Genomic DNA, 13872 nt, shown 5'->3' with positions numbered 1-13872 from the left:
CCCCTCATTAATAATCATGAACAGGTGACGTTCTTCACATGGACCCCCCCCCCCTCATTAATAATCATGAACAGGTGACGTTCTTCACATGGACCCCCCCCCTCATTAATAATCATGAACAGGTGACGTTCTTCACATGGACCCCCCCCCCTCATTAATAATCATGAACAGTTGACGTTCTTCACATGGACCCCCCCCCTCATTAATAATCATGAACAGGTGACGTTCTTCACATGGACCCCCCCCCCCTCATTAATAATCATGAACAGGTGACGTTCTTCACATGGACCCCCCCCCCCTCATTAATAATCATGAACAGGTGACGTTCTTCACATGGACCCCCCCCCCTCATTAATAATCATGAACAGGTGACGTCTTCACATGGACCCCCCCCTCATTAATAATCATGAACAGGTGACGTTCTTCACATGGACCCCCCCCCTCATTAATAATCATGAACAGGTGACGTTCTTCACATGGACCCCCCCCCTTCATTAATAATCATGAACAGGTGACGTTCTTCACATGGACCCCCCCCCCCTCATTAATAATCATGAACAGGTGACGTCTTCACATGGCCCCCCCCCCCTCATTAATAATCATGAACAGGTGACGTCTTCACATGGACCCCCCCCCCTCATTAATAATCATGAACAGGTGACGTCTTCACATGGACCCCCCCCCTCATTAATAATCATGAACAGGTGACGTCTTCACATGGACCCCCCCCCCCCTCATTAATAATCATGAACAGGTGACGTCTTCCAAATGGACCCTCCCCTCATTAATAATCATGAGCGGGTGACGTCTTCACATGGACCCCCCCCCCTCATTAATAATCATGAACAGGTGACGTCTTCCAAATGGACCCCCCCCCCCCCTCATTAATAATCATGAACAGGTGACGTTCTTCACATGGACCCCCCCCCCCCTCATTAATAATCATGAACAGGTGACGTTCTTCACATGGACCCCCCCCCCTCATTAATAATCATGAACAGGTGACGTCTTCCAAATGGACCCTCCCCTCATTAATAATCATGAACAGGTGACGTTCTTCACATGGACCCCCCCCCCTCATTAATAATCATGAACAGGTGACGTTCTTCACATGGACCCCCCCCCCCTCATTAATAATCATGAACAGGTGACGTCTTCACATGGACCCCCCCCCTCATTAATAATCATGAACAGGTGACGTCTTCACATGGACCCCCCCCCCCCTCATTAATAATCATGAACAGGTGACGTCTTCCAAATGGACCCCCCCCTCATTAATAATCATGAACAGGTGACGTCTTCACATGGACCCCCCCCCTCATTAATAATCATGAGCGGGTGACGTTCTTCACATGGACCCCCCCCCTCATTAATAATCATGAACAAGTGACGTCTTCACATGGACCCCCCCCCCCCCCTCATTAATAATCATGAACAGGTGACGTCTTCACATGGACCCCCCCCCCTCATTAATAATCATGAACAGGTGACGTCTTCCAAATGGACCCCCCCTCATTAATAATCATGAACAGGTGACGTCTTCACATGGACCCCCCCTCATTAATAATCATGAGCGGGTGACGTTCTTCACATGGACCCCCCCCCCCTCATTAATAATCATGAACAGGTGACGTCTTCCAAATGGACCCCCCCCCCTCATTAATAATCATGAACAGGTGACGTTCTTCACATGGACCCCCCCCTCATTAATAATCATGAACACGTGACGTCTTCACATGGACCCCCCCCTCATTAATAATCATGAACAGGTGACGTTCTTCACATGGACCCCCTCCCCTCATTAATAATCATGAACACGTGACGTCTTCACATGGACCCCCCCCTCATTTATAATCATGAACAGGTGACGTTCTTCACATGGACCCCCTCCCCTCATTAATAATCATGAGCGGGTGACGTCACTTCTCATGGGGCGGGGGAATCGCCTCCTCCCCCCTTCTCAGCGTCAACTCACAACCACGAAGTTGAGACCGCAACACAAGCGATCGACGAAGTCATTGTTTCTGTACTTGTGTTGCGAGCGAAACGTCGTAGTTTTTTAAATTTTCTTTGAACCTATCTACGTGACTTTACCGAAAGACCCAAGAATAAGATGAACAAGGGATTATCACTTCAAAATTAAATAGGTCTGTGTCACCGCGCCCTTACAAATTGCACGCGCATTAATGCAAATAATATCACGTCGCGGGCTGCTTTTCGCTTGCAAGTTTCAGATTTACTGCAACACACCCGTCCTTGGACGGGCAAAAGGCGAGTATATAATAAAGTGCAATATTCTTTAAGGACCCTGTACTCATTCTCTGCCTTATCGAAGTCGTTGTTTCTGTACTCACGCACCACGGATTTCCCGTGCAAAATAGCAGGGACACTGGCTAAACGGGATCATCCGTGTTATAAAATAATCCAAGACTGGCATACTTCGCTCTGCGCGAGCGAGGAGAGCACGGATTCATTCTCGCGCTCTTCGTCCCGTGCTGGGGGGCGAGCGTGGCCGGGTCGCTAGGGGTCGCTAGGGGTCGCGAGGGGTCACGAGGGGTCGCTAGGGGTCGCGAGGGGTCGCTAGGGGTCGCGAGGGGTCACGAGGGGTCGCTAGGGGTCGCGAGGGGTCGCTAGGGGTCACGAGGGGTCGCTAGGGGTCGCGAGGGGTCGCTAGAGGTCGCGAGGGGTCGCTAGGGGTCGCTAGGGGTCGCTAGGGGTCGCTAGGGGTCGCTAGGGGTCGCGAGGGGTCGCGAGGGGTCGCTAGGGGTCGCTAGGGGTCGCGAGGGGTCGCTAGGGGTCGCTAGGGGTCGCGAGGGGTCGCTAGGGGTCACGAGGAGTCGCGAGGGGTCGCTAGGGGTCGCGAGGGGTCGCGAGGGATCGCGAGGGGTCGCTAGGGGTCGCTAGGGGTCGCTAGGGGTCGCTAGGGGTCGCTAGGGGTCGCGAGGGGTCGCTAGGGGTCACTAGGGGTCGCGAGGGGTCGCGAGGGGTCGCTAGGGGTCGCGAGGGGTCGCTAGGGGTCGCTAGGGGTCGCGAGGGGTCGCTAGGGGTCGCGAGGGGTCGCTAGGGGTCGCGAGGGGTCGCTAGGGGTCGCGAGGGGTCGCGAGGGGTCGCTAGGGGTCACGAGGGGTCGCTAGGGGTCGCGAGGGGGCGCTAGGGGTCGCGAGGGGTCGCTAGGGGTCACGAGGGGTCGCTAGGGGTCGCGAGGGGTCGCTAGGGGTCGCGAGGGGTCGCTAGGGGTCACGAGGGGTCGCTAGGGGTCGCGAGGAGTCGCTAGGGGTCGCGAGGGGTCGCTAGGGGTCGCTAGGGGTCACGAGGGGTCGCGAGGGGTCGCTAGGGGTCGCTAGGGGTCGCTAGGGGTCGCGAGGGGTCGCTAGGGGTCGCGAGGGGTCGCGAGGGGTCGCGAGGGGTCGCTAGGGGTCGCGAGGGGGTCGCTAGGGGTCGCTAGGGGTCGCGAGGGGTCGCTAGGGGTCGCGAGGGGTCGCTAGGGGTCGCTAGGGGTCGCGAGGGGTCGCTAGGGGTCGCTAGGGGTCGCGAGGGGTCGCGAGGGGTCGCTAGGGGTCGCTAGGGGTCGCGAGGGGTCGCTAGGGGTCGCTAGGGGTCGCGAGGGGTCGCTAGGGGTCGCTAGGGGTCGCGAGGGGTCGCTAGGGGGCGCTAGGGGTCGCGAGGGGTCGCTAGGGGTCGCTAGGGGTCGCGAGGGGTCGCTAGGGGTCGCGAGGGGTCGCTAGGGGTCGCGAGGGGTCGCTAGGGGTCGCGAGGGGTCGCTAGGGGTCGCGAGGGGTCGCTAGGGGTCGCTAGGGGTCGCGAGGGGTCGCTAGGGGTCGCGAGGGGTCGCTAGGGGTCGCGAGGGGTCGCGAGGGGTCGCTAGGGGTCGCGAGGGGTCGCGAGGGGTCGCTAGGGGTCGCTAGGGGTCGCGAGGGGTCGCGAGGGGTCGCTAGGGGTCGCTAGGGGTCGCGAGGGGTCGCTAGGGGTCGCGAGGGGTCGCTAGGGGTCGCGAGGGGTCGCTAGGGGTCGCGAGGGGTCGCTAGGGGTCGCGAGGGGTCGCTAGGGGTCGCGAGGGGTCGCGAGGGGTCGCGAGGGGTCGCTAGGGGTCACGAGGGGTCGCTAGGGGTCGCTAGGGGTCACGAGGGGTCGCTAGGGGTCGCTAGGGGTCGCTAGGGGTCACGAGGGGTCGCTAGGGGTCACGAGGGGTCGCGAGGGGTCGCTAGGGGTCGCTAGGGGTCGCGAGGGGTCGCTAGGGGTCGCTAGGGGTCGCGAGGGGTCGCTAGGGGTCGCTGTGCGGCCTCCTGGCGGTCACCACTCCCACGACCAACGTCGAGGGCCCAGTCACTGCCCCCAAGTGGTGATTCTACAACAGTGTTGGCTACACATTCGTTAATGACGTTTAAAGCGACGGGTCTTCATAGAAAACAAAAAAGGGACATTTTCAGAAACGTCTATTATTGTCTACCTTTAAGGCCCACAGCGTAATTGATGAATATGCTGCGTTTCGGTTCCAATAGCCATGCTTGTGCTAACGCAAGATTCACCGATCCAGAATCAGAATCATTTAGACTGGAGGAATCCGACGAGCTAATTCTCACAGATGTTCAATAGGATTAATTTACACACGTGTTCACTCATCGACTCGTTCACCAGCGAGGTTGGCCCACCAATCCGTCCATTCGCTCAACCTCCCAATGTGTTCGTTCGCTCCACTCATTCACGCACTGAATCGTTTTGGGCCGCTCGCTCGGCTCGGCTCGCGTGTTGTCGATGCGTTCCGCTGCAGTCGCGTGGGAGTGATTTTCGCAATTGGCTGGGCGGCGGTGGTGGTGGGGGACCCAAGAAGAATGCAACTTTATTGGCTACAACATGCGGCTACTGGCCGCTTCCCCCAACTTTCTAAAAGTCAAGGGGGGGGGGGGGGGCACAGCCCCCCCGACACCGTCACCGCCAATAAATCCAAATCGTTTCAAAAGACGTACTCTGTAAACCACACGTGGCCGTAGGTGGCACGGCGGGGAGTCAAAGCTGGGTGCGCGCCCCGCACGCTCGCTCGCTCTCTGCCTCCCACCCCCCTCTCTCTATCCTGCGTGCGCTCTCCCCGTCATTAATAACGCCTTTATTGCTTCCATACACGAATTCCTGTTCGAATTCTCCCGGAAGACGCGGGGCGCCCGCGACTGGGGCTGCCGAGTGCCCATCGAGGAGACTCCAGCGCCAAGCGCGGAGTCGCGAGGGGGCCGGAGATTGGCACTCAAGGGGCTTCTGGCCACGGGGATGATGCAAGCAGGGTGGGGGGGGGGGGTATAGGAGGGTGGGGGTATAGGGGAGATGCGGGGTTGCAAGAGGGGAGGTGAGGGGGTGTGAAGGGAATGCACAGGGGGTGCATGGGGATTCCAGAGGAAGTAAGGGAGATGCACTGGGGGAGGAGGGGGGCATAGGGGAAGCAAAGGGGATGCAGGGGGTATTGAAGATGGAAAGGGGGGGGGGGGGGCTAGTGAGTAAGGGGGTAGATGGGGAGGCAAGCGGCCTGCTTGGGGGGATGCGAGGAATACGTGCGCCTCACGAACGAGGAAGGCTCGAGAGTGAGGGAGTCGATTTGGATCACCCGGGAGTTAAACCCCCGGTCGCGGGGTTCTCTCTGTGATTAATGAGGCCCCCAATCGCCCCCCTCCCGAGCATTCGAACCCCCCCCCTTCCCGCCTCCACCCCCCCTGGCCAACGCTGCTGTTTCCCCTCGTTCAGAAGACGATTACACGCTGACCTCACGCCGACGGCAATGAAGCTCCACGTTACTGAATGACTCATTCACAAAGTTCCGCGTTGATTCATTTGTTCATTCATTCGTCGATTTAATTCACGCATTTTCTCAATAATTCAGTCGCTCAATCATTCACTTAACAATTTCACTCGTTCCTTTATTCATTCACCAATTTATTCGTTAATTGGCTAACTCGCTCACTAATTATCCGACATGCATGTTCTCATTCAGTCCTCATAATTACACTTCATTCTCAGTAATTTCATTCACTCATACACTTACTCATTGATACATACATTCGGTTATGCGTGTATTCATTCACTCTTCATTCACTCTTCATTCATAACCCTGCATAGATAAGATACATAGGGCTTTAAACACACGTTTCTACTCCAAGCACGTGCTCATTGAAAATTGCCAGCACGTGTCAGCCTGGATCCAAACAACGGACGCGACAGTCACGCATGTAAACAAACAACACCAGGTGGCGGTGACGTCACCACGACGCCTGTGCCAGGCTAGGTGCACTTTGAGGCCAAGTGAAGTGTCGAAGGATCGCTGGTAGAAAGGAGGTCACGAGACAGACTCGGGTGCCATGACTGGCAGATGGAAACAAACACGCGCATACGAGACAATGGTGAGTGAATTGGCGAGTCAATGCGTTGGTGAGTGTGGTGTGTGTCGTGTATGTGTGACGAGCTGCGGCGCAGTGGTTACGAACCTGGCCACCCGAGTTTGATTCTTCGTCACGGCAGACATTAGTGGCGAGTTCGATGTTGTGAACCGGTTCAGTGCCTCCCAAAGATCGATTCAGCATTAAATTAGTAATTTTGTGGATGTGTGTAAACTTCAGCACTGGGGAGACATACGGCCGGATGTGGAGTTGGCCACCCACCCCTTCGTGTGCCGTGCCGGGCTTCATAGGTGCTGCTCGCTGATAGCACTTGCCCCAACAGTCTGTTAAAGGCTTTACAAAAACTTTGTCTTTGTTTACAGCGCCCCCACCCTGTGTCGCCCCCCCCACCACCCCGTGTCGCCCCCTCCCCACCCCGTGTCGCCCCCTCCCCACCCCGTGTCGCCCCCCCCACCACCCCGTGTCGCCCCCCCCCACCACCCCGTGTCGCCCCCCCCCACCACCCCGTGTCGCCCCCTCCCCACCCCGTGTCGCCCCCTCCCCACCCCGTGTCGCCCCCCCCACCACCCCGTGTCGCCCCCCCCCACCACCCCGTGTCGCCCCCTCCCCACCCCGTGTCGCCCCCTCCCCACCCCGTGTCGCCCCCCCCACCCCGTGTCGCAATCCCTACCACCCCGTGTCGCCCCCGTACCCCTCCCCCCCACCCCGTGCCCCTCCCCACTACCCCGTGCCCCTCCCCCCGTGTCCCCTGTGTTTGCTCAACACACAAACCCTGCACTGGCGGCGAAGAGTTGGGGGTGTGGGGTTGGGATATGGGGACGAGGGGATAAAGAGATGAAGGATTGAGGGGGTGAAGACATGGGATGAGGAGGTGAGGATAGGATGTGGGAACGAGGGGATAAGGCAAGGGGATGAGGGAATCAGAGGGTGAGGTTAATGAGGGGTTGAGGAGGTGGAGGGTTTAGGGAATGAGACAGGATTATGGGATGAGGAGCTGATAGGGGGGCGAGGGGTGAGTGTGTAAGGGGGCATGTAGATGAGGGGGTCGCAGCTCAAACTCAGACCAAGCAGCAGCCCACGCGTTCCTTGGACGTGACCGACCGTCCGTCCCTCCCGCCAGGCAGCCAGCCAGCCAGCGAACAAATTTTTTTTTTCGAATATCAATACCGTATGATGCAAACCTCAGATCATTTTGGCTCATTCGCTCCGGGTACTTCTCATTCGGTCTACGATATGCAATAGCACGACGGGTGACGCGAGCCCCAGTTTAAAAATCATACACCTGATAAACAAAGGAAATTTTTGCCAGAATAAAAAAAAATCCCTTTGGGATGGTCGCTAAACTCCGCGGGAGAACGCGGCGAAGAGAAATTGATTTTACCCGGGGGGAACATCTCCGCGAGATGCCTGGTTGCTCGCCGCTGTCCCGTCACTGAGACGTGAGCGGCTGCACGGGGCGAGACGCGGGCAGGAACGGGACACTGTGGGATCCCTCGTGACGCCAAACATTTGTAGTTTATTGAGTCTCGCAGAGGAAATACATTGATTTATTATCAATTATATAGGGCCCTGTCCAATAAGCTTGATATTGTGTGGGCTCCCGCCCCTCCTCCCTCCCCCCGTCCCCATGCGAACCCCTCCCCGCCGTCCCTCTCCCCTCGATATTAATCGATTAATACATCAAGTCGATTAATCAATGAAGTAATCAATTAATTGTTGCATCACTGCACTCAGTGCATCCCTGCAGTGATGGGTGCACGCTGAAATGATTGTCGCCAACGATGGCAGTGATGTCGTGGACAATGATGTCGTCGTTTGAGGCACGAGCCACGAACCCAGCGCTGTGGAGGCAGCAGCGAGGGTTGGCGGATCACACACAGATGGGCTGTGAAACTCCCTTCCCGTGGGCGTCGAGATGGTGCCGTACCCTGCCTGGCCAGGAGAAGGCGATACAGCATGTGGACTAATCTCCATCTGTATCCGTCTGTACGGGGATTGAGCGTTTTCCCCTCGCGCAAGCCGTGTGGTTTCTCCGAGTTTTCCGCTTTCAACCCACGTGGTATATTAACAAACCCGTTTGTAAATAATTGAATTAATTAATCTTGATAACAAAACACTCGAATGCAGTAGCAGGGCCCTCCTAAAATCGACTTGGTGTTGCTTGCTTTCCTGGATAAATTAGTTACATTAATTAATCAAAAAGCGTGCGCGTTTGTGTGTCCACATGGACAGTACAGATGTAACGTTGCCGCTCTATTGGATGGGAGCGTTAATAATTACTCGTGGACAATGCAAACACGTGGGGAGGGGCAATGTCCCACAGTCAAACAAGAACAACACTGGGGGAGGGGGGAGATGGTGGGATGAGTGAGTGCCGACTGGGTGAGCGGATGCTGGGCGAGTGAGCGAGTGGCGGGGTGAGTGGTTTGGGGAGCTGTGAGGGAGAGTTCGTGCCTGGTGGCTGAGCAGGTGCAGGTTTGTTGAGTGAGTGGGTGAGTGAGAGCTGAGTGGGTGAGAGCTGGGTGGGTGAGTGAAATAGTGGTTGGGTTTGTTGCTATATTTCGTATACGACATTGCCACTCGAAACCTGACCTTGTAGAATAGTTTTTAAATAGTTTTGTGAAAGTTTTGTTGTTTTTGGAGTCACCAGGTTTCTATTGTGGAACCAGGTCCCCACCCAATATGTACATTTAGTGGCAATGGGTGCCTACCTGTGGCAGGACAGGTGAGTGGGCGAGTGAGTGGGTGGATGAGTATAGCATTGGAGGATGGGTACAGGGTGAGTGCAGGGTGCTGGCTGGCAGGGCGGCTGGGCGGAGAGCAGAGTGAACGCTCCTGGCCCCGTGAGCCCCACGCGCAGTGCGGGGCAGGCGATGATCCAGCTGACCGGAGGGACCCCGACCCATACCGCCCAATCCACGTGTGGGGGCGACACGTGCGTGTCTGTCTGTGTGTGCGTGTCTGTCTGTGTGTGCGTGTCTGTCTTGTGTGTGCGTGTCTGTCTGTGTGTGCGTGTCTGTCTGTGTGCGTGTCTGTCTGTGTGTGCGTGTCTGTCTGTGTGTGCGTGTGTCTGTGTGTGTGTGCGTGTCTGTCTGTGTGTGCGCAGGGAGCGGTAGTGTATCGGTTCGCGTGCTGCGCTACTACGAACCCGGAGACCCTAGTTCTATTCCCGCTCATAGTGAGCTCCAGTGACGATTATCTGAATCGGTCCCGGGCCTCCCCTAGGTCGTCTCAGCCTCAAATGAGTACCTCGTGTACCGGCCTTCACGAGTGTTTGCTAACGACACTTGCCCCTACAGTATATTTAGGCTACACAGGGGATATTTGTGTCTGTGTCTGTTTGCCTATTGCTGTATTTGTGTGTGTGGAGCGAGAGAGAGAACTGCAGGTTTCTGTTATTGGCTGAGATTTTACGGGCAGCGGTAGCGTGAAGCTCACACTGGCCATCCTCTCCCCCTCCCCACACTCTCCACGGACAACCTCCACCTTCCTCAACCACCCGAGTCTCTCCTCCTCCTACTCCGCCACTCACCCCCAACACCCCGACGTATCCTCGGCATCTTCACGAACGACCACCGAGTGAGCGAGACGAGTCTCCATCCACTGCTACCGTGGAGGTGGAGGCAGGGGGGGGGTGCGTGGCTTTGCCTGGCTGACTGAGTGCCCCGACACATGGGGGGCCCGTGGGCCCGGCTGCTGGGGGCTGTGGCCCTGCTGATGATCGCCAGGCAGAGTGAGTCCCCGGCGCCTGTGTTGGCGCCCTACTTCTTCATGTGCTCGCACGGCGGGGAGCCCGAGGGCGCGCGAGACGCCGGGGAACTGCTGATGTCGCTGCACGTGGCGGGGAATCCAACACAGTACGAGCCGGGGCAGCAGTACCAAGGTGAGTGAAGCAGGGGCTGGGTGAGCGAGTGAAGCAGGGGCTGGGTGAGTGAGTGAAGCAGGGGCTGGGTGAGTGAGTGAAGCAGGGGCTGGGTGAGTGAGTGAAGCAGGGGCTGGGTGAGTGAGTGAAGCAGGGGCTGGGTGAGTGAGTGAAGCAGGGGCTGGGTGAGTGAGTGAAGCAGGGGCTGGGTGAGTGAGTGAAGCAGGGGCTGGGTGAGCGAGTGAAGCAGGGGCTGGGTGAGCGAGTGAAGCAGGGGCTGGGTGAGTGAGTGAAGGAGGGGCTGGGTGAGTGAAGCAGGGGCTGGGTGAGTGAGTGAAGCAGGGGCTGGGTGAGTGAGTGAAGCAGGGGCTGGGTGAGTGAGTGAAGCAGGGGCTGGGTGAGTGAAGCAGGGGCTGGGTGAGTGAAGCAGGGGCTGGGTGAGTGAGTGAAGCAGGGGCTGGGTGAGTGAGTGAAGCAAGGGCTGGGTGAGTGAAGCAGGGGCTGGGTGAGTGAAGCAGGGGCTGGGTGAGTGAGTGAGCAGGGGCTGGGTGAATGAAGCAGGGGCTGGGTGAGTGAGTGAAGCAGGGCTGGGTGAGTGAGTGAGCAGGGGCTGGGTGAGTGAAGCAGGGGCTGGGTGAGTGAAGCAGGGGCTGGGTGAGTGAAGCAGGGCTGGGTGAGTGAAGCAGGGGCTGGGTGAGTGAAGCAGGGGCTGGGTGAGTGAAGCAGGGGCTGGGTGAATGAAGCAGGGGCTGGGTGAGTGAGTGAAGCAGGGGCTGGGTGAGTGAGTGGAGCAGGGGCTGGGTGAGTGAAGCAGGGGCTGGGTGAGTGAAGCAGGGGCTGGGTGAGTGAAGCAGGGGCTGGGTGAGTGAAGCAGGGACTGGGTGAATGAAGCAGGGGCTGGGTGAGTGAGTGAAGCAGGGGCTGAGTGAGTGAAGCAGGGGCTGGGTGAGTGAGTGAGCAGGGGCTGGGTGGGTGAGTGAGCAGGGGCTGGGTGAGTGAAGCAGGGGCTGGGTGAGTGAGTGAAGCAGGGGCTGGGTGAGTGAGGTGAAGCAGGGGCTGGGTGAGTGAAGCAGGAGCTGGGTGAGTGAGTGAAGCAGGGGCTGGTGAGTGAGTGAAGCAGGGGCTGGGTGAGTGAGTGAAGCAGGGGCTGGGTGAGTGAGTGAAGCAGGGGCTGGGTGAGTGAGTGAAGCAGGGGCTGGGTGAGTGAGTGAAGCAGGGGCTGGGTGAGCGAGTGAAGCAGGGGCTGGGTGAGCGAGTGAAGCAGGGGCTGGGTGAGTGAGTGAAGGAGGGGCTGGGTGAGTGAGGTGAAGCAGGGGCTGGGTGAGCGAGTGAAGCAGGGGCTGGGTGAGTGAGTGAAGCAGGGGCTGGGTGAGCGAGTGAAGCAGGGGCTGGGTGAGCGAGTGAAGCAGGGGCTGGGTGAGTGAGTGAAGGAGGGCTGTGTGAGTGAAGCAGGGGCTTGGGTGAGTGAGTGAAGCAGGGGCTGGGTGAGTGAGTGAAGCAGGGGCTGGGTGAGTGAGTGAAGCAGGGGCTGGTGAGTGAGTGAAGCAGGGGCTGGGTGAGTGAGTGAAGCAGGGGCTGGGTGAGTGAGTGAAGCAGGGGCTGGTGAGTGAGTGAAGCAGGGCTGGGTGAGTGAAGCAGGGGCTGGGTGAGTGAAGCAGGGGCTGGGTGAGTGAGTGAGCAGGGGCTGGGTGAATGAAGCAGGGCTGGGTGAGTGAGTGAAGCAGGGGCTGGGTGAGTGAGTGAGCAGGGGCTGGGTGGAATGAAGCAGGGCTGGTGGTGAGTGAAGCAGGGGCTGGGTGAGTGAAGCAGGGGCTGGGTGAGTGAAGCAGGGGCTGGGTGAGTGAAGCAGGGGCTGGGTGAGTGAAGCAGGGGCTGGGTGAGTGAAGCAGGGGCTGGGTGAGTGAAGCAGGGGCTGGGTGAATGAAGCAGGGGCTGGGTGAGTGAGTGAAGCAGGGGCTGGGTGAGTGAGTGAGCAGGGGCTGGGTGAGTGAAGCAGGGGCTGGGTGAGTGAAGCAGGGGCTGGGTGAGTGAAGCAGGGGCTGGGTGAGTGAAGCAGGGACTGGGTGAATGAAGCAGGGGCTGGGTGAGTGAGTGAAGCAGGGGCTGAGTGAGTGAAGCAGGGGCTGGGTGAGTGAGTGAGCAGGGGCTGGGTGAGTGAGTGAGCAGGGGCTGGGTGAGTGAAGCAGGGGCTGGGTGAGTGAAGCAGGGGCTGGTTGAGTGAAGCAGGGGCTGGGTGAATGAGTGAAGCAGGGGCTGGGTGAATGAGTGAAGCAGGGGCTGGGTGAGTGAAGCAGGGGCTGGGTGAGTGAAGCAGGGGCTGGGTGAATGAAGCAGGGGCTGGGTGAATGAGTGAAGCAGGGGCTGGGTGAGTGAGTGAAGCAGGGGCTGGGTGAGTGAGGTGAAGCAGGGGCTGGGTGAGTGAGGTGAAGCAGGGGCTGGGTGAGTGAAGGAGGGGCTGGGTGAGTGAGGTGAAGCAGGGGCTGGGTGAGTGAGGTGAAGCAGGGGCTGGGTGAGTGAGTGAAGCAGGGGCTGGGTGAGTGAGTGAAGCAGGGGCTGGGTGAGTGAGTGAAGCAGGGGCTGGGTGTGCGAGTGAAGCAGGGGCTGGGTGAGTGAGTGAAGGAGGGGCTGGGTGAGTGAAGCAGGGGCTGGGTGAGTGAGTGAAGCAGGGGCTGGGTGAGTGAGTGAAGCAGGGGCTGGGTGAGTGAAGCAGGGGCTGGGTGAGTGAAGCAGGGGCTGGGTGAGTGAGTGAAGCAGGGGCTGGGTGAGTGAGTGAAGCAGGGGCTGGGTGAGTGAGTGAAGCAAGGGCTGGGTGAGTGAAGCAGGGGCTGGGTGAGTGAAGCAGGGGCTGGGTGAGTGAGTGAGCAGGGGCTGGGTGAATGAAGCAGGGGCTGGGTGAGTGAGTGAAGCAGGGGCTGGGTGAGTGAGTGAGCAGGGGCTGGGTGAGTGAAGCAGGGGCTGGGTGAGTGAAGCAGGGGCTGGGTGAGTGAAGCAGGGGCTGGGTGAGTGAAGCAGGGACTGGGTGAGTGAAGCAGGGGCTGGGTGAGTGAAGCAGGGGCTGGGTGAGTGAAGCAGGGGCTGGGTGAATGAAGCAGGGGCTGGTGAGTGAGTGAAGCAGGGGCTGGGTGAGTGAGTGAAGCAGGGGCTGGGTGAGTGAGTGAGCAGGGGCTGGGTGAGTGAAGCAGGGGCTGGGTGAGTGAAGCAGGGGCTGGGTGAGTGAAGCAGGGGCTGGGTGAGTGAAGCAGGGGCTGGGTGAGTGAAGCAGGGGCTGGGTGAATGAAGCAGGGGCTGGGTGAATGAGTGAAGCAGAGGCTGGGTGAGTGAGGTGAAGCAGGGGCTGGGTGAGTGAGGTGAAGCAGGGGCTGGGTGAGTGAAGGAGGGGCTGGGTGAGTGAGGTGAAGCAGGGGCTGGGTGAGTGAGGTGAAGCAGGGGCTGGGTGAGTGAGTGAAGCAGGGGCTGGGTGAGTGAGTGAAGCAGGGGCTGGGTGAGTGAGGTGAAGCAGGGGCTGGGTGAGTGAAGCAGGAGCTGGGTGAGTGAGTGAAGCAGGGGCTGGGTGAGTGAGTGAAGCAGGGGCTGGGTGAGTGAAGCAGGGGCTGGGTGAGTGAAGCAGGGGCTGGGTGAGTGAAGCAGGGGCTG

The 13872-nt window shown here is 58.9% G+C and overlaps 1 protein-coding gene across 1 annotated transcript in view; it reads left to right on the top strand.

The window, feature by feature from the left end:
- Positions 1-8178: 8178 nt before the first annotated feature.
- The window catches only part of RELN (reelin), a 52428-nt gene continuing 46734 nt past the window's right edge, over positions 8179-13872 (top strand). Inside the window, 1 exon segment of the mRNA XM_061563156.1 lies at positions 8179-10260. Within this exon segment, the coding sequence (XP_061419140.1) occupies positions 10050-10260 (211 nt within the window). The 5' untranslated portion in view covers positions 8179-10049.

The sequence above is a fragment of the Lethenteron reissneri genome, chromosome 30 (assembly GCF_015708825.2).
Source record: "Lethenteron reissneri isolate LAM-NWPU_2019-01 chromosome 30, ASM1570882v1, whole genome shotgun sequence".
In the NCBI taxonomy this organism is placed as follows: Eukaryota; Metazoa; Chordata; class Hyperoartia; order Petromyzontiformes; family Petromyzontidae; genus Lethenteron; species Lethenteron reissneri.
This window is presented reverse-complemented; position numbering and strand designations above follow the sequence as displayed.